General features: G+C 36.3%; 1 protein-coding gene across 6 annotated transcripts in view; it reads left to right on the top strand.

Annotated features, from left to right (window-relative positions):
• Positions 1 to 20,273, top strand: part of ARFGEF3 (ARFGEF family member 3) — a 215,606-nt gene that overhangs the window by 44,780 nt on the left and 150,553 nt on the right. For all 6 annotated transcript variants that reach the window (XM_074187684.1, XM_074187686.1, XM_074187690.1 and 3 more), the window contains exons 3-4: positions 13,935 to 14,016; positions 18,410 to 18,541. In XM_074187684.1, the coding sequence (XP_074043785.1) occupies positions 13,935 to 14,016; positions 18,410 to 18,541 (214 nt within the window). The remainder of the gene's footprint in view (positions 1 to 13,934; positions 14,017 to 18,409; positions 18,542 to 20,273) is intronic.

Below are 20,273 nucleotides of genomic sequence, written 5' to 3' on the forward strand. Positions count from 1 at the left end.
GGGATGGGAATTCAGGGAAGCCTGTAGGGATTCACATGAACTGATTCTGAGTGAGATAAGCAGAACCAGAGAAACACTATACACCCTAACTGCTGTTACATGGGGGTGATGATCAACCTTGATGGATTTGCTCCTTCCATCAGTGCAACAATCAGGGACAATTTTGGACTTTCTGCAATGGAGAATACCATCTGTATCCAGATAAAGAGCCGTGGAGTTTGAACAAAGTTCAAGGACTATTCCCTTTAATTTAGGGGAAAAACAAACAAGCTATCTCATTGTCTGATCTTGTTATCTCTTATACTTTTTGTTTCTTCCTTAAGGATATGATTTCTCTTTCACACTCAATTTGGATCAATGTGCAACATGGAAACAAAGTAAAGACTGACAGATTGCTTCCCGTGGGGGGTGGGATGGGGGGAGGGAAGTAAGATTGGAGGAAAAATTGTAAAACTCAAAACTGAAATAAAATCTTTAATTAAAGAAAAATAATATCTTCCTTTTAGGGATAATATAAGGATCAAATAAGATAATATTTGTAAAGCACTTTTCACAGAAATTAGTTGGTCATTTCCTTTGTGTCTGACCCTTTGAAGTATTCTTGGTGAAGATACTACAACAGTTTGCCATTTCCTTCTCAACCTAATTTTCCAGATGAGAAAACTGAGGTCTACAGAATTAAGTGACTTGTCCTAGGTCACAGAGCTAGTAAGTGTCAGAGACTGAATTTGAACTCATGAAGATGAGTCTTCCTGACTTCAGGTTCAATACTTCATCCATTGCATCATCTAGTTGCTAAGGCATGGTGCTATTTATAAATCCTTTTTTTTTGGCAAGGGAATGGGGTTATATGACTTGCTCAAGGTCACATGGTTAAGTAAGTAGTAAGTATCTAAGGTCACATTTGAACTCAGGTCCTCCTGACTCCAGGGCCATCCAGTTGCCCTTGTTTATAAATTCTTATTCCCTTCCCTTTATTCAAAGAGAATCCTTAAGCTCCTTCCCCATACCAAGTCCTTGAGATATGAAAATAAATATAATCACTTCCTTCAAGGAAGTGATAATCTGAAGGTAGGAGGGGAGTATGTGAAGTATATAATGGGGTTATAAAGACAGATAAAATTGGGGGGTTGATGGGGGGGTTAGACAGGTGGGGATAGGGTGGGAAGGAGGGCAAAATTTTGTATTGCCTAGGAAGGGAAGATCCTTTTCCCTCTCTTGTTCCTCAAATACTAACTTGAATGTTGCCCAAGGAGAGAGCAATGTGCTGACTCCAGAATCAGAGGACATGGGATCATATTCTGGTTATGCTGTTTGTTTCCAAATCCCTTCTGCTCTCTGTGCTTCAATTTTCTCATTTGTGAAATGCAGGGGTTGATCTATTCTCAATCTAAAATTCCTGTAAAAGGGAATATCTAAAATCATTTCTGTTTGTGGGTGACATTGTTTTGATAGCATTGAATCTTTCCCCCTGCCCCCTTCCCAAGTCTATATAATGTCATCTATGTTATTTAGGACAATATGAAATGGAGTAGTGGTACTGAATCAGATGTGAGATCTAAGATTTGCTTGTTTTAATTTGTTTTGTTTAATTATACATAATTGTTTCAAGGAATTTCTTAGGAGAGAGACTGTTGGGTTAGTGTGTAATGCTGGATATAAAAAAAATCAAGAAAAACTTTTTTAAAATAATCAGGAGAAAAAAGTGCAAAAGGGAATACAGTTAATACCCCTATGTGCCTGTAATAGGTAGCAAAAGGGAAAAAGTACAAGCAATTTTGTTACCACATAATTAAATTTCATATATGTATATATTTCTTTTAAATTGTCACTGAAGTTAACTTTTTTTCTTTTTCTTCCCTGTTCCTTGTATCTGGAAATGGCTACATATTTGTGGATAATTAAGCCTGCAATAAAAAAAGGAAAAATTTAAAATAAAGATAATTGCTATAAATACATACATATGTGCATCTGTGCATACATACATAAGATTTGACTACTCAAAGAGATTAGTGTAACCATTCATAGTAGGAAAACAGCATGGAAGTAGAATCTATATTGCCAGTTTATGATATGAAAAAGTGATGGACATATAAAGAGTATGAGGCTACCATGTTGAGTTACCTTCTTACTTATAACTTAAACAGTTGCAACATGTCATCCATCTGCTTTGCCCAGAATTTAATAGGAGGAATAAATTGGAATTAGGAAACACAAACATTTGATTTTCCTAAGTTCTCTTCTTGTACAAATGTCTTTATTTTTATTTATTATTATCTGCTGACAAATTTTGTTTCAGCACAAAATCCAGCAAACTTAAAATTATACAAGGAGTTAAGCATAAAAGAATAATCATGATAGATAGCTATTGAACCTTGCATTTTAGTAGTTGACTGTTAAAATAAAATTGCTTGTTTCTTTTTAACACTAGAATTTCTAACCATAAGTGACCCACAGGAGGTAGAGACAACAGAGGGACATGTGTAAACATTCTCCTGGTATTTGAAAAATCTTAAATGTTGTTCATCTTTGGAAATATATGGCATGTGAACTTTACTAATGGAAAAAGTAACTATATCAGTGCTATTCTAGATCCAATGAATTAATAAATTTATTTTTCTCCAGTAACATGTAGAAACATTTTCCAACATTTAGTTTTAAATTTTTGAGCTCTAAATTTTCTCCCTCTCTCTAGCAATTTGTCATTAATTATTCATATGCAGTCATACAAAACACATCTGATATTAGTCATGTGAAAGAAAACACAGATCAGAACCAAAACAAAACAAAGCAAGGAAAATAAAGGTGTTTTTTTTTAATTCTTCAATCTACATTAAGATTTTAAGTTCTTTCTCTGGAGCTGGATAACATGATCATCATACAATATTACTATTACTGTATACAGTGTTCTGGTTCTACTCATATCATTTTGCATCAATTCATGTAAATCTTTTCAGGTTTTTATTAGCATATCCCCATTATTTCTTATAGTACAACAGTATTTCATTACAATCAAAAACTGTAACTTGTTCAGTCATTTCCCAGTTGATGGGCATCACTTCAATTTGCAACCTCTATTATTATCACTAAAAGAAGGTACTCCAAATAATTTTTAGTCATACAGATCCTTTTCCTTTTTATCTCTTTTGGGTTGCAGACCTAGTATTGCTGGGTCAAAGGGTTTACATGCTTTTATAGCCTTTTGGACATAGTTCCAAATTGCCCTCCAGAATACATGTATCAGTTCACAATTCCACTGATAGATTTATTTTCTCATTAGTGTCTCAATTTTTTTTCAACATTTGCCTTTTTCCCCATTTTGCGTCATATTAACCAATCTGATAGGTATGAGGTATTACCTCAGAGTCGTTTTAATTTGCATTTCTCTACTCAGTGGTGATTTGGAGAATTTTTTCATAGAATTATAGATAAATCTGATGATTTTGTTTGAAAACTTTCAGCTCATATTCTTTGACCACTTTTAATCAATTGAAGAACGGCTCTTTTATTTTTTAATGAGACAATAGGGTTAAGTGATTTTTCCCAATAAGTATCAAGTGTCTGTGGATGGATTTGAACTCAGATCTTCCTGACTGGAGGGCTGATGCTCTATCCTGTGCCATCTACTTGTCACATATTACTTTTTTTAAGGTTTTTTGTTTGTTTGTTTGTTTGTTTTTGTTTTTAGGGGTTTTTTTTGCAAGGCAATGGGGTTAATGGCTTGCCCAAGGCCACAAAGGTAATTATTAAGGTCTGAGGCCAGATTTGAACTCAAGTACTCTTGACTCCAGGGCCAGTGCTCCAGCCACTGAGCCACCTAGCCCCCACCTATTACTTTTTAAAAATAAATTTGACCCTTTTCTCTTTATATATTTTAGAATGAGGCCTAATTAGAAAAACTTGCTGTAAAAATTTTTTTCACAGTTCTGATTACTCTATATTTACCTCTTTCCATTTTCCCCTCATTTATCCAACTCTCCTTCTCCTTTCACCCTGTCCATCCCCAAGTGTTTTGCTTCTCACTACTTCTTCCCAAACCACCCTTCCTTCTATTAGGGCCCCCTTGCTTGTCTCCTTCCCCTCCTACTTTCCTATAGGATAAGATAGATTTCTATATCCAACTGAGTGTTTGTTATTTCTTCTTTGAGCCAATTCAAAGGAGAACAAGGTTCAATTTCTTCTCCCTCAATGTAAAAACCCTCTGTAACTCTTTCACATGAGAATTTACTCCATTCTGTCTTTCTCTTTCACCTTCCTCTTTCTCACCCTTTAATTTTTTTAGATATCATCCCATCATATTCAACTCACATGCATGCCCTCCTTCTAGTTGTCCTAATAATGAGAATGTTCTTAGAAGTGAAAGTATCATCCTTCCTTGGAGAAATGTAAATAGCTTAATCTTATTGAATCACTTCTGGATTCTCTTTTCTTTTTTAGGAAATTATTCCACAAAGCAGCAGATAGTGGTTTGTAATTTTTTAGGTAATGATGATGTTTGTCCTTTTTCAAAGAAGACCTTGACATCAGGGAGGTGATGCCTTAACATGCATATGAATTAGATTTGAGTGAGGGGATGCTATGTTAAGTCATGAAGCTCACTTTTTCCTCCAGAACCATCTGGGTCCGGTGGACAGATATGGATCAGGATGATTAGAGATAGATCTGTATGTGAGGCAATCAGGGTTAAGTGACTTGCCCAAGGTCACACAGCTAATATATATCTGAGACTAAATTTGAACTCAGGTCCTCCAGATTTTAGGGCCAATGTTCTATCCATTGTGTAAAAGAGTTTTGTGTCTTGGTGGTTGGAAAATCACTGGGTGGGTGTAAGAATCATTGGAATTCAGTAAAGTGTCTGATCCACAAGAGCAGTGTGCCAGTATGGGGAAGAAAGCAATAGGTCTCAGGGCATAGTGGAGAGGGCATTCTGCATCTCCTCTCATCCAGGGAGGGGACGGGGCATTATGTGCCAGGAACTCTGCAAAGGGTTTTTTTTTTTTTCCAAGCATTTTGTTCATCACAACACCTCTTGGAAATTAGGTACTAATACAATTACCATATTACATGTGAGGGCATCGTCACAAGAAGTTAAATCATTAGTACAGGATCAAATAGCAAGTAAGCATCTGAGGTTGAATTTGAACTCAGGTTTTCCTGATTCCAGACTTATAATTCTATCCACTGTGCCATCTAGCTGCCTGAGTAGGGATATAATTTCAGTATCCAATTGGAAGGAGAAAATTGGACAGAGAAATTAGCAAGATGATTAGGAATGGGCTCTGGGAAGAAGGGAAGATGGCTAAAACAGCTGTGGACTGGAGGCCAGCTCCACCTCTACCAGGGAGGAGATTCCCTGGTAGGAAGCATTTGAAGAAAGCCCTCAAGTGCCCCTTGCCCCTACTCTTCTCTCCTTTCCAACTTATTAATGTAGCACATGGAAATGAATACAGGAATTCTGGATGTGATGTGACTAGGATAGAGCAGTGAGGCCCAACCTTCTTTGTATCTGGAGGCCTCTCTCAAGGCAGCCCAAGTTTGCAGTAGCTTTGCATTAGTCTTCTCTATCAAAGTTTTGACTCTTATTCAGGTTTCAATCCAATAGAACCCTCAGATTTTTTTCAGAGAAACTACTATTTAACTATACTCCCCCATTTTGTTCATATAAAGCCAATTATTTTAACTCAGGAATAAGACTCTAAATCCCTAATAAAAAGTGCATTATATCATGTTCACCCCACTGGGGTAACCTTTAAAGATCTTTTGGGATACTGTCATCCATTTGCTATGGATATAGCATATATCTATATCACCTTAATTCATTTAATCTCTATGAAATTCAGTCAACAATTATTTATTAAGCTCTTATTGTGTGCTAGGGCACTGTGCTAAGCCCTAAGCAAAAAGAAAGAGTTCATGAGGGACTTATATTCTAATGGAGAAAGCCATAACAGGAGTAAATGGGAGATTAAGAAGGGCAGGGCAGGGGAAGAAAGGAGGAGAGCATAGAAGAGAAGTCGAAAGATTCAGGAACTGAAGAAAAAGTCAAGTGAAGGACTCAGCAAGCATGGGACGGGGCTGGATATTTCTTCAAAATGAAGATTTAAGAAAGAACTCATTAAGAGAAGGGCAGAGGGGCAGGACTTCAATTTACTTGTTTGTCAAATGAGGATATTATTATTTATCAGAGCTAGGATGAAAGTTATTTTTAAACTTCAAATTATGTGTGTTAGTGTGAAGTATAATTTTTTCCTTGAAGCATTTTTAAAAAAATATTTGATGGTATTTTATTTTTTCCAATTACACTTATAGACAATTTTCAACTTGGATTTTTTGCTTTGAGAGAGTTCCCCTCTGCAGCACAAGCCATCTAGTATAGGTTATACATTTGCAATCATGTAATGCATTTTCACATTAGTCATGTTGTGAAAGAAGAAACAGAATAAAAAGAAAAAAACATGAAAAAGACAAAACAAGTGAAAATAGTATGCTTCAATTGGCATTCAGACTTCATCAGTAGTATGAAGTATTATTATTAGCAATCTGAAGAGTGTGACAGGACCTTAAGAGTTATCTAGTCTAGACTTTCCCCCCAGTGTTTTGTGAAGCAGGAAGTAATTGAACACTCAGGGATATGAAGCTTTACTTGACAGCAAGTTTTACTGAAAATTCACATCTGTCCCTTTTATTGAAACACAATCACAAATAAATACTGGACAATTTTTCTTTATTCAGTGTGTGTTATTTCCCCTTTGCCTGCTTGTCTTTCCAGTTTAATGAAACTGGGCTGCCAACTATAGCGATGTAGTTAATGGAAACAGGCTTAACTTGATATGTTTCTTGCCAGATCCTGAAGTTAAAATGCTTGCTTTGTAGATCTACAGCATCCCTAATCATTTCTCAGTTTAAAACCAAACAAAAAAATGCCATTGTATTCAAATGAGACACAAAGAGCTTCTGCCTTCATTGACTCCAGTAAGAAAGAATCTTGTTTATTGAATGAAAATTAAGAGTTTCCTATCAGAGAATGTATTAACATCCATATAGGATCAAAATACTCTCTGTATGATGTAATGAAGAAGAATTGTGTGTTCTATACCATCGTCATTAGGAGTTCCATTAGTAGATTCAATTAATGGATCATTATTCTCTGCTCACTCAAGTCCTTTCTTTTTGGACAAAGTAGCAGACTGTTTTTATGATGTTCTGCAATAATCTACAGAGCATACTTTTTTTTCTTTTCTATTTGATCCAGGTTGAATTCTAGTTGTAACTCTTCCCCCATTTGTGGAAGGACTACTGGGCCATGACCAATTAAGGTGTGTGGAGAGAGGTGGGTGACCAAGTGGGACAGAGATGATTAACAGGGTTATGAGAAGGTACCTTCCTCTCTCAAGACATGGAGATTGCCTCCTCTATACCTTCTCCCCCAGAACCTGACCCAGAACTTCTGGGATACACTTACAGAACAATGTCCCGCCTGGATGGAGAATGTAGCCTTTTGCTAGATGATGATAGCAGATTTCTGGTTGAATATGGAAGATCCATCCTTTCTGTTAACTTTAGCCTTAGGTGACTTTGATCCCTTAAGAACTAAAATTTTCTCCTTGAGGATGGTGTCATGTGGTCCCACAGACACAATGCACCCCTCCCTATAACCATACTCTTCTTTCAGCAGCAAACCAGAATCTCCATCTGATGGTGATCTCTCCAGGCTTTTAGCTACCACTAATTCTTTTAGTCTCTCCCTCAGACTCTGGCACAGATTAAGTGTTTAATAAGATTGTTTATTGATTACTTCCCGAAACAGTGCAAAATGCTTCTTTGGGTTTCTAAAGAATGAGTTTACTATTACTATCTTGGATATTTGGATGGAGCTGCAATCTCTTCACTGCTTCCTATCCTGCATAAAATTCTTTCTGTAAATCTTTTATGGAGGACTCACCCAAGACTTGGAATTCTTTCCTCTGATTCTCTTAATATGCTGAGTTTGTCACTGTAGCCTTCCATGATAACTTTTATCATTCTTCCTACATGACAAATTATTTCACTTCCAACTCATCCCTGTTCTGGATGATGTGTTTTATGGCACTTATTAAGGCAAGACATCTGTCATAGCGTCATCTCCTTCTGAATTTTCCAGGAGATTGATCCCACTGTCTTTCCCACCCTCTCATGTCTCTAGTCTCTATCTACTGGTTTATTACCTGGTGACTACAAACAAGCCCATTTCTATCTCATCTTAGCTATTGTCATTTCTCTCTCCCTTTGCATTCTGGAAAAAGCAGTCTGTATTACCTTCACTTACCTTCACTTCTTTTATTCTTAGCCTTCAGTTCTCTGTAACCTGGTTTTTAACCATGATCATTCATCTGAAATAACCCTCTCCAAAATACCTCCCTTAATTGTCATATCTAATGATCTTTTCTCAATATTCATCCTTCTTGACCTGTCTACAAACTTCTAAACTGCTAATCATCATCTCTTCCTGGATATTCTATACATATATCATTATTTATACATGCATATATATTACATGTTTTATATAAATATTACATGTTACATCATAATAATATATTATTACAAGTTCTCTCTTTTTCCTTCTACCTATTTAACTACTCTTCTCATTCTCCTTTGCTGGGTCTCTATCTAGTTCATATCTACCAATATGGATATTCACCAAAGCTTTGTCCCCAGCCTTCTTTCTCTTCTCACCTAGTATTGTCTCATTTGGTGAACTCCCAAGGGTTCAATGATCATACTTATCAGATGATTGTCAGATTTAAATATCTGACTCTAGTCTCTGTCCTGATATCCCCAACCAATCACCAACTATCTTTTGGACATCTTAAACTAGATGTCCTGTAGGCATCTTAAACTCAAGTTATTCAAAACAAATCTTGTTATCTTGCTCCCCACTCCAAACAACCCTCCCTTCTAAATTTTCCTATTACCATTGAGTAATGAGTACTACCACTCTCCTAACTACTCAGGTTTCCAATCTAGATATCATCCATGACTTCTCAATCTTTTTTTCTTTTTTTAGGTTTTTGCAAGGCAAATGGGGTTAAGTGGCTTGCCCAAGGCCACACAGCTAGGTAATTATAAAGTGTCTGAGGACAGATTTGAACCCAGGTACTCCTGACTCCAGGGCTGGTGCTTTATCCACTGGGCCACCTAGCCGCCCCGCCTTCTCAATCTTAATCATCCTATTTATCCAATCTCTTGTCAATTCTTGTTATTTCTATACTTGCACAACTCTGTTGTGTTCCCCTTGTCTACAGTCACAAACCATCACCTAAGAATGAGCCTTTGTCACTTCTCATTTGGATTATTCTAGCAGCTCTAGGGTTGGTTTCCCAGCTTCAAGGCTTACTTCTTCCTAATCCAGCCTCCACTAGGCTACCAAAAGGGATTTTCATAAATTTCAGAGTTCAAAAAGTCATTCTCACTCCTCCCTGGTCAGTAAACTTTAGTGGCTTCTGTTACTTCCCAAATAAAATATAAAATTTTGTGTAGCATTTAAAATATCTCACAACTCAACCCCTTGCTGCCCTTCTAGGCTTCTTGTGCTACATTTAGTGTATGATTTAGTGACACTGACCTTCTAACTATTCTTCATATCTTATACTCTATCTCCCAATTTCATGTGTTTTCACTAGCTGTCCCTTATGTCTAGATTGCTTGTTTCCCTCACCTTCACTTCTTAGTTTATCTGACTTTCTTCAAGATTGAATTCAGATGCTTCCCTCCACCAAAGGCCTTTCCTATTCTCTTCCTTCCCCCTCCCTTTCCTTCACAAATTACCTTTCATCTACTCTGTACTGTCCATTGCTTGTATATAAACATAATGATATACATACCTTCCCCATTAGAATGTGAGCCCCTTGAGGACAGGGAGCATATTTTCAGCTTTCTTTTTATTTCTAACACCTAGCATAAATAGTTCCTGGCATATAATAAAGATAACAATTTAATAATTGTTACTTGATTGATCAGTAAAGTCCGATTTACACCTTTTATGTATCTTTTGTGCATTCTGTTATGTATTTACTGAATCTTTGTGTTGCCAAGTATGTTAATTTGTGTTTGAAACTCAACTTTAACATTTCCCAGAAGCTAAGTATTTCAGAGTTGGAAAAGATCTCTTCTATTTCACCCATATCCTGAGAATTCCCATGAAAACACATTTGACTAGAACCTGGAATGCAATGAGGAGACTCTTGCCTCATCCAGAGGCAGTCAGAAAATCCTTCTCTTTCTGAGCAACTTCTTTCCAACATTCCTAGTTAGCCTTCTGGGGCGAAACACAACTAGAATCAATTGAATTTCTCTTTCTCCTGCAGTCCTTCAGATATTCTGATACTTATTGCTAGAAATGACCTTAGAGCTCATCCAGTAGAATACTTTGATTTGTTGCAGATAAGGAAATAGAAGCTCAGAAAAATGCAATGATTTGCTCAAGGTTACTGAGGTATTAAGTGGCAGAGATAATATCCAAACCCACATCCGCTGATTGTGAATCATCTTCTGCGATACTATGCTTCCCCTCATGTTTTCTCCTCTGTATCCTTATATGACTATTTGCTTATATTTGTGAACAATTAGCCAGGGGTAGAAGTTTTATTCTGCTGTCATGTAATAGATTTTCTTGGTGCCAACCCAACTGTCTTGTGAAAGTTCTGCATTTAGTTTATTTTCATCATACTCTTTGTTATGTCAGAGAAAAATTTATTTAAAAAATTTTATTTCATATATATATATATATATTTTTTTTTCCCCAATTACATATTTTTTTTTTCCCCAATTACATACAATGGTAGTTTCTACTAATCTTTTTTTTCAAGATTTTGAGTCTAACAATTTTTCTCTCATGCTCCCTTCTCTCCCCCTTTCCCTCAAGAGAAGGCAATCTGATATGGGCTTTACATTTGCAACCATGATAAATATAGATCAAATCAACCTTGATGGATTCGCTCATTCCATCAGTGCAAAAATCAGGGACAATTTGGGGCTGTCTGCAATGGAGAATACCATCTTATCCAGAGAAACAACTGTGGGGTTTGAACAGAGACCAAGGACTATTACCTTTAATTTAGGGGGAAAAGCTTGATATCTTATTATCTGATCTTGCTATCTCTTATACTTTATGTTTCTTCCTTAAGGATATGATTTCTCTCTCATCACATTCAATTTGGATCAATGTATACCATGGAAACACTGTAAATACTGGCAAATTGCCTTCTGTGGGGGGTGGGGGGAGGCAAGTAAGATAAAGGCAAAAATTGTAAAACTCAAAATAAATAAAATCTTTATAATTTAAAAAAATAAATATAGATCAAAAGTGAATGTGTTGTGAGAGAAGAATCAGATCCAAAAGGAAGAAAACATTAGAGATAACAAAATTATATAATACATAGGGAAACTTAAAAATTGAAGATAAGCTTTGCTCTTCATTTAAATTCTACAGTTCCTTCTCTAAATATAGATGGCGTTCTCTATCACAAATCCCCTAAAATTGTCCCTGATTATTGCAGTGATGGAATGAACAAGTCCATCATGGTTGATCATCACCCCGTGTTATTGTTAGTATGTATAATGTTCTTCTGGTTCTGTGCATTTCACTCAGCATTCGTTCATGGAAGTTTTTCCAGGCTTTTCTGAAATCCCATACCTCATGATCAGAGGAGAATATAGAAGTCAAGAAGTTAGCAGAGAATCCTTGGAGTTCTTTGGGAGAAAGCCCTTGGCTACTGGAGAAATTGAGTTAATTCCCTCCTCTGCTCCAGACTAAGGAATTTCCAGGGCTAGGTAAAAGTTGGGATAATGGGTCATATAGTTTCCTGTGTTAGGAAAATTCCCTATATGGAGATAAGGAAATTGAGTTTAGACAAAGAGCAAACAAATGTCAAATCATTCATAGAAAGTCAAGATATCAGGTAACTGAAAGCAGGGAGAATGAGAACCAGGGAAATCAATGCCCAGAATTAAAAAAACAAAGGACTCAGAAAACAGGAATTGAACCAAGGTTCATATGACCACTGAGGACACCTAGGATACCTCAGAATTATGTCTGAAGAGTTTAAATCAGGTTATATTTTGAAAGACTGTGTCTCACTCTTGCTCTTCTGATTCTTAACTGGTCTGGGCACCTGTACAGATTTTCACATCAGCTACCATGCCTGTCTCCTTATTTATCAGTCTGTGCATTAATGTTATTTCTGTAAAGATGTAGATGTTTAGATATGTAATACTCTTGACAGAATTCATATAGCTGGGAAAACAGCTCCCCTCCTATTCCTATATCTCTCATGTTCTGGTTTCCTTTTACTACCCTTGGGATTGACAGTGACAGCATGTCACTTATGTGCGAACAGTGAACAGAACTGGAATTCTCTGCAGATCACATTCCTAGTGACACTCATCTAGAGTTGTTTTTGCAACCACAATTAGGTGACAATAAAGATGGTATTGATGGTTTTTGCAATAGAAACAGGAAGTGATACTGTCAATGAACTTTTTATCAAAGGATGTATAGAAAAAGAAACCACAATGATCCATTTTCATGTAAACTACTTATTCTGTAATCAGGGTTGGTTTGACCTCTGGTAAAATGTTATTGGTAATCAAATCTGTTTTCATTTTGTCTGCTTACTTTAACTTTGTAGACTACATTAGATGCTGTATTTAGAGCCTCTCTCATCCTTTGTGGCTCCTGTTGCTGGAGGGGTGTTCAGAGATGGAAGTCCCCCATCCCTATGGTGGATGAATGAATGTTCAAGCCTTTGAGTTGATTTCTTTTTACTACAGTGATTGTTAATTTTCTGATTCTCTAGGTTATCTGAACAGCTGGTTTCCTTGTGGTTTCTAAAGGTGAAATACTTAGTCTCTCTTTTTCATCCTTAGCAGAGAATAGAGTTAATTTAGAGGTGACAATTGCTATTGGTTAAGTTAGAAAATTTAGTGGTAACTACAGTTCACTCAGAGAAAATAAAATGAGATTTTCTACTGCTCCAGTAGAAATCCTAGATTCATTCTTACTATCCCTGTACCAACAATTTATTGCTTTATTTTGGCATTAATAACTTTGTGGCAAGAACTATTTTTTTTGTTTTTGTCTTGTCTTTGTGTCCCAAATTCCTAGAGCTCATTCATTCTTTCACTCAACAGGCATCTCTTAAGCTAATAAGCTTAAGGAACTATTAAGGACCAACTCTGTATAAGTCCTGGGAATACAAAATAGAAATAAAATATTCCTGGCCTCAAGAAATTAAAATGCCTTTGAGGTAATGGACAGGTATAAAGCATTTTTTATTGTCAGTTGTTTTTCAATCACGTCTTACTCTTGGTACCCAATTTAGTTTTGGGGGTGTTTTTGTTGGGGGTTTTTTTGGGGGGGCAAAAATACTGAAGTGATTTGATGAGGAAACTAAAGCAGTTAAGTCATTTGCCCAAAATCACTTAACAACTAGATGCCCAAGGCTGAATTTGAACTCAGGAAGATGAGTCTTTCTGACTCCAGATCTAGCTATCCCATTGTGCCCTATAATGTGTTTAGAGACAACTTAATTTAAAAAATATGAAAATTAATTTTTGCTTTAAGGAGGGTCCTAGCACTTGGGAGGTGCATGGAAGAAGAGAGTGTGATCCATATTAGGCTTCAGGTAGGAATTAACAACATCTGGGACTTGAAGACAGCTTGGAATTCTATCAGGTCAAGGCAAAGATGGAATAATTGTATTTCTTGTGGATTTACCTATAGATAAACAAGGCAAGTAGTAAATTAATTCCCCTTTCTGTCCAGTTTGTTGCTGTTGTGGTTACAAATAACAAATTTTAGTTTCAAGTCGTTTATTTTTCACTTTTGCCTTTGCAAAAAGTATGATTTGCCAAATAATCTGAGTTACTGTTTTCTTCTTTTTTTGTACTTCTTCCAGGGAGAAATGCCTCCTTCCTCTCCAACTTTCTTTGGAATCCAAGAACATGAAATTGGCCCAGTATGCTTTAGCAGGGATGCAGGTATGACTGACTCCCTTGAATAGAAGGTGATTTAGGAAAGTGTCAAGCCTCATTCTGTGTTTGTAATCCAGCCAAGGTGAATTTGATCATATGTATTAGAAAATCAATCCTTGAAACTTGGCTAATAATAAATAAGACCTTGGGAAGAAAAAGGGGGGAAACCTTTCTATTTCAGCCAGAATTTCTCCAACTGCACTGTTTTTTCTTCTTCTGTCATTTAAAGGATTATCATTGACAATCTGAAACCCTTAAAAACTCTTAGTCTTAAGTGGAATTTTTTCTCTAGCATTCTCCTTTTGTTAGGAGGTAGATGTGAGGAAATGAACTAAAGTAATCAAGAATTTTTTTAAAGCAACTTGTAAACTTATGCCTTTAAAATTGGCATAGGGCTGATACCATCCTCTACAATATATATAACATGTACAATGAAAATTGATATTCAAAATAGTTATGTTGATGACAACCCCCAAAGCAGTGCAGTCCTTCCTTTAAAGATTCAAGTAGGTTCCCTTTTCTCTCTTTGCTAAGGCAGGAAAGTGGATTAATATTTATTGCTTCATTTCTCCACTGGAATATAAGTTCCTTGAGAGATAGAACTGTTTCAATTTCTTCTTTGTAGGCCTAGCACAATATCTTATATATATAGTAGATGCTTCAAAAAGTTTGTTGATTGATTCACTGAATGTTAAGGGCTTATTCAGTGAAAAGCACTGGTGAAAGAACTGAGGATCATACACAATTTAGTATCTGACCCTCATGAAACAAGACTTTTTTAATTTTTAAAATTTATCATTTATTTTTAGCATGATTTTCTTTTTATATATTGAATTTTAAATCTTCCCCTTTCCTCCCAGTTCTCCCTTGCCCACTAAAAAGGCAAGCAAAATAATATCAATTGTACATGTGAAATAATTTCCATTTTAGTCATATCACAAAAGAAGCAAAATAAAAAATTAATTGAAAAATTGTATTTCAATTTGTACTCAGAGTTCCATCTCTCTAGAGAGGGATAACATTTTTCATAATGAGTCCTTTCTTGGATCATTGTATTGATCAGAGTTGATTATCATTACAACATTGTTATTACTATGAATAATGATTTCCTGGTTCTTCACACTTTATTTCGCATAAGTTCATATAATGATATTGCCATTTTTTCTGAAACTACTCCCATTATCATTTTCATAGTATAATAGTACTTCATCATAATCATATACTATAATTTGTTTAGCCATTCTTCAATTGATGACCATCTCCTCAACTTCCAATTCTTATAAAGTTGCTATAAATATTTTTGAACCTAGAGGCCTTTTTCTTTTTTTCTTTAATCTCTTTGGGATATAGACCTGCTGGGTCAATGGTATACAGAGTTGTGAAACTCTTTGGGCTAAGTCCTGGGAAATCGTTTTCTAGAATGGCTGACAAAAGTCATACCTTCACAACAGTTAATTAGTATACCTATTTTCCCCTCATTTCCTCCTGCATTTGTCATTTCTGATAAGGGTGAGATGATACCTCAGAGTTGTTTTAATTGACATTTCTCTAATCATTCATAATTTAGAACATACCTTCACATAACAATAGAGATCTTTGATTTCTTCTTCTGAAACATTCCTATTCATTTTCTCCTGCTATTCATCAACTGGGGAATACAATATACTTTATTTTTTATTTTTTTTAGATTTTTCAAGGCAATGGGGTTAAGTGGCTTTCCCAAGGCCACACAGCTAGGTAATTATTAAGTGTTTGAGGTCGGATTTGAACCCAGGTACTCCTGACTCCAAGGCCGGTGCTCTATTCGCTGTGCCATCTAGCCGCCCCTACAATATTCTTTAGACACAATATATTGAGAAAGATTTTCAGGAGCAGTGCTTGAAACATATAGGCAAACTTGGGTTTAGTCAGTTAACTAGAACATATTTATAGTTCATTCAAGTTTAACTCTACAGATGCAGGTGCTAATTCCACCAGGGAGAAGATTGTCATTTTGGCTATCTTTTCTAGGTGGCTGCTTTTATGAGGTTAAGGCAGAAAAGGATTTGTGGCTCAGTGCAAGCATGTTTTACTGCAGTTCTGTATTAGTGGTACAGGTTTCAAATGAATAGAGAACATGCAATTCTTTTAGTTCACCTCTTTAATCTTGAATAATAATAACTCTAACATTTTTATGGCACTTATTATATGCTAAATGCTTTACAATTATTATCTCAGTTCTTCCTCACAACTACCATGGGAGGTAGGTAATATTAATATCCCATTTTATAGATGAGAAAACTGAGGCAAGCCAAACTTAAGTGACTTAATCAAGGTTAAATACTAGTATTTAAGAACTCCTATACAAAAGGCCCTAATTTAGATATGTAAGACACAATAGTTATATGACCCTTGAATGTAACATAGCCCTTTATTTTTATATCTCTAATATTTTTATCATGTACTATTGTTTTTATAATTATTTACATTTTTGTTTTATTTTCCTACTATATTGTAATCTTCCCGAGGGGAGAAACTAGGTCAACATGGATAAATTTTCTCTAGCTCTCCTCTACCACCCAGCACTTTTACCAGTGCTTTGTGCACATTACTGCCTTATATCTTTATATAATGTGATTACTGGTTATATACCACTGCATCACCTTGCTGCCCTAAAAGAGTTATTGAACCTGGAATGGGAAACAGATGGCATACCTCCTATCCAAAGAATATATGTTAATGTACTTATTCTATTAAAATATATACTGTCAATGAAAATATACTTCTCTGTTCCTTCTCAAAATGTATATAGATAGATACAAAATGAGTAGTTTGACTCTGAGCCTGGAATCAGAAAGACTTGAGCTCAACTCCAACTATAGATAACTTACTAGTCATGGGATCCTGGGCAAATCACTTAACCGGTGTTTGCCTCAGTTTTTTTTTTTCAGTTGTAAACTGGGAATAATAGCAATATCTACCAGAGTTGTTAAAATTATAACTGTAAGAGCTTAAATGGCAAATGGTAAGCACTATATAAATGTTTATTCCCTTCTTTTAACTTCTTACTTTAATCTACCAGGATTTCCAATACGTCTCTAATTAAGAACTCACTAAGATTGCACTAGTATCAGAACTCCTTCCCCTGGTACTAGCATTTATAGCAACCTAGAGCTGCCTATAATAATCAGGTGCATTGTTGCAGATTTTAGTTCTATTTCACAAGCATTTATTAAGTGCCAACTATATTCTCAGCACCTTGTTAATCTTCAGGAAAGCAGAGAGTAGGGAATGTTCTCTGCCCTTACAGTCTATTATAACTTACAGACTTAGAGAGTTACTTGAGGTGCTAGTGTCAGAGATAGGATTTGAACCTGGGTTTTACTGATTTTACATCTACCCCAATATATATTATGCCACTCATCAATTCAGTTTTCATAAACACACACTTCCTATTTCACTCCTCATGCCTTAAAACTATTGAGTTTACAATATTATTTTTACATAGTAGCTGTTTTATTGGAATTTAACTTCTCCATCCTTTTGGACTATTTGTCTTTGTAGCCACCATCTTTCAAATTTCACAGAGGCATTCTCCTTAGTGTTCCTTAGTCCCTTAGTTATATTTTTGAACATTTTTTGTTCTTTTCATCTAAACTTATATTGTTTCTGATATAGATGAAATCCCATAAAGAAAACTTCCTTTACCAGGATAGATCCCAGACTCTTTTCAGGACTTACGAATTTTAGGGACTTTCCTAGGGCACTAGTGCTTTCATTTCTGCTGTATCATCTTTCAGTCTCTGTTGTCACTCTAAATTAAACTAGCTATATAGCTCTTTGACTCAGGATTGCCCTTTAGAATAATCCTCAGAGTGGCCTAACTCTTATGGAGAATGCAGAGGATGAGGATAGGATGTCTTCAATCTTTAAACAAGAGTTCCAGAATACATTTCCACAATAAAATGTTGGTTAAATCAGGGAGCCAGGAGGACCAGTGTCTAGATAGTGATTCCTGCATCTCTTTTCTTATCCTATGAGCAAACCACATTTGGAATGGGAGCATGGGCAGGTGTCTATAGAGAGAGGATGGGTCAGCTTGTCATATCTGTACCCATCTTATTGTTACCCAGACATCTGTTCACCTGACACATTGGGATTTAGTGTTATTCAAAGTTAAAATGAAGTAGTCAATGGCAGAATCTTGCTTTTTTTCACTAAATAAAGAACATTTGACCAAGACATTATCTACTTCAGTCATTAAATGTTTTCTCAAAGCACAGGAATATCAGACTTTTCATATTGGTCTCCAGCTATATGACTCTTGGGTAATAAAAATAACCATCAATATATAATAAGCTACAACAGAGCTAGGCAGCAGGGGAAAAGACTGTGTTCAATGCCTTGTGTCTCTTTGCAGAAGCTGCTGTCGGATGAGAGATTTGTCTCCATGGAAACAGACTCTGATGAGAAGCAGTTGCTTAATCAGATCCTGAATGCTGTCAGAGTGACTCCTTCCCTCAATGAAGATCTGCAGGTGGAAGTGATGAAGGTTAGTATGACGCTTCTCTGGGGCTTGCGTCACTGACCCCATGAGTGACACTGGATCTTGTGAAAAACCTTGTTGCTATCTGTAGTTTAGCTCTCCTTCCTGCAGGCATCCAATTATCAAGTCTGCTTATTCCATCTCATTGAAGCAGAGTATTCTTGACTTGAGCTGCTGGTGCATTCTGATGTAAATGAGAGCTGAATAGGAGGAAACAAATTCAATAAGTCCATGAAGAAGTTTCGACTAATGGGAACCTCAGGAATTTGTCTAGCAATTATTCAACACCTTTTAATAGAATAGACATTAATTAATAAAGTGGGCGGTCCAAGGAAATCATCTTTGCTGAAATTCTTCCTGCTCTGGTTTAGAAACCATACAAAATAAAGTTCTAAATCTAACCACTCCCTCCTACCTCTCTAAAACAGACAAGCAAATAGACCAACAAACAAACAAACCAAAAAAACCCCAAACGTTTCACTGGACAAACAAACCTGAATGTTTCTGGTAAACATTAAACTACTCAAACAAAGCTATACAAGTTTAATGTACAATGTTAATGGTTTAATCTATAGTTCTCTTCCTCACTTTCACTGCATGCACAGGAGCGCAATTATTGACATGCTTCCTGATATCTGCAGGGCAGTCACTGGAGGTGTTTCTCTCCAAGCCTTTCCTAGCTTGGGCAAGTTCCTTAAATTTTCTGGACCTCAGTCACCAACTCTAAATTACAGGGTCCAGACTAGATACATACTTTCCAAGATGCTTTTTCCACTGTTCCACATGGAAAGAGCACCGGCCCTGGAGTCAGGAAGATGAGAATTTACTTCTAACCGTAGACACTTGACACTTAATAGCTATGTGACCTTGGGCAAGTCGGTTAACCCTGATTGTCTCTCTTCCAGAGGCAACTCCAGTTCTGACCCATATCTGGCCACTGCACCCAGATGGTTTTGGAGGAGAAAGAGAGGCTGGTGACTTAGAGCAGCACCCCCTCACTCAAATCCAATTCATGTACTTGTCACAGCATTATCTCCTTCTTGGAGAACAAAGGGCAAACATCATCATCATGATTTCCAAGGTCCATTTCAATTCTAAAATGTAATGATTTTTGTGAAAGACTGAAAGTTAAGGTATTAAGATGTGATGGATGTTGTCTAAATTGTATTTATTTAAGGCAATGGTTTAAGTGACTCACCCAAGGTCACACAGCTAGGTTATTAAGTGTCTGAGGCTATATTTGAAATCCGGTCCTCCTGACTCCAGGGCCGGTGCTCTATCCACTGCATCACCTAGTGGCCCTATAATGAACTTTTGATGGTAGTTTCTGTGACAACTTATCCAGAACATTGCTTCTACCATGAGACTTTCAACATGTGCTTGGGTGGTGGTTACATTTATGGAAGAAATGAGACACAGATTTAGTTCTGGAGGGGTCCAGGCCATTCTAAAATCTCTTCTTTCATTAAAGAATAAAGTGATGAAGTACTTCATCTAGAAGAGGGAATAAGCAAAATATTAAATGATCTTGTCAACACCACCACCTGCTTCTCTGACCCCATCCTTGATTTCTAATTCCAACTCAGTGGTACCTTCTGCTAACTTTGCTGAGGACAAGAAATAACACATGTTAACTCTACTGGAAGTAATGGCAGGCGCATCATGGCTAACTCTTTAATGCCATCATAAGGGTTTCAAGAAAATAAATTCCAGAATCTAATGTGTCAACTACATATAG

Source organism: Macrotis lagotis, chromosome 5, assembly GCF_037893015.1.
Source record: "Macrotis lagotis isolate mMagLag1 chromosome 5, bilby.v1.9.chrom.fasta, whole genome shotgun sequence".
Classification (NCBI taxonomy): Eukaryota; Metazoa; Chordata; class Mammalia; order Peramelemorphia; family Peramelidae; genus Macrotis; species Macrotis lagotis.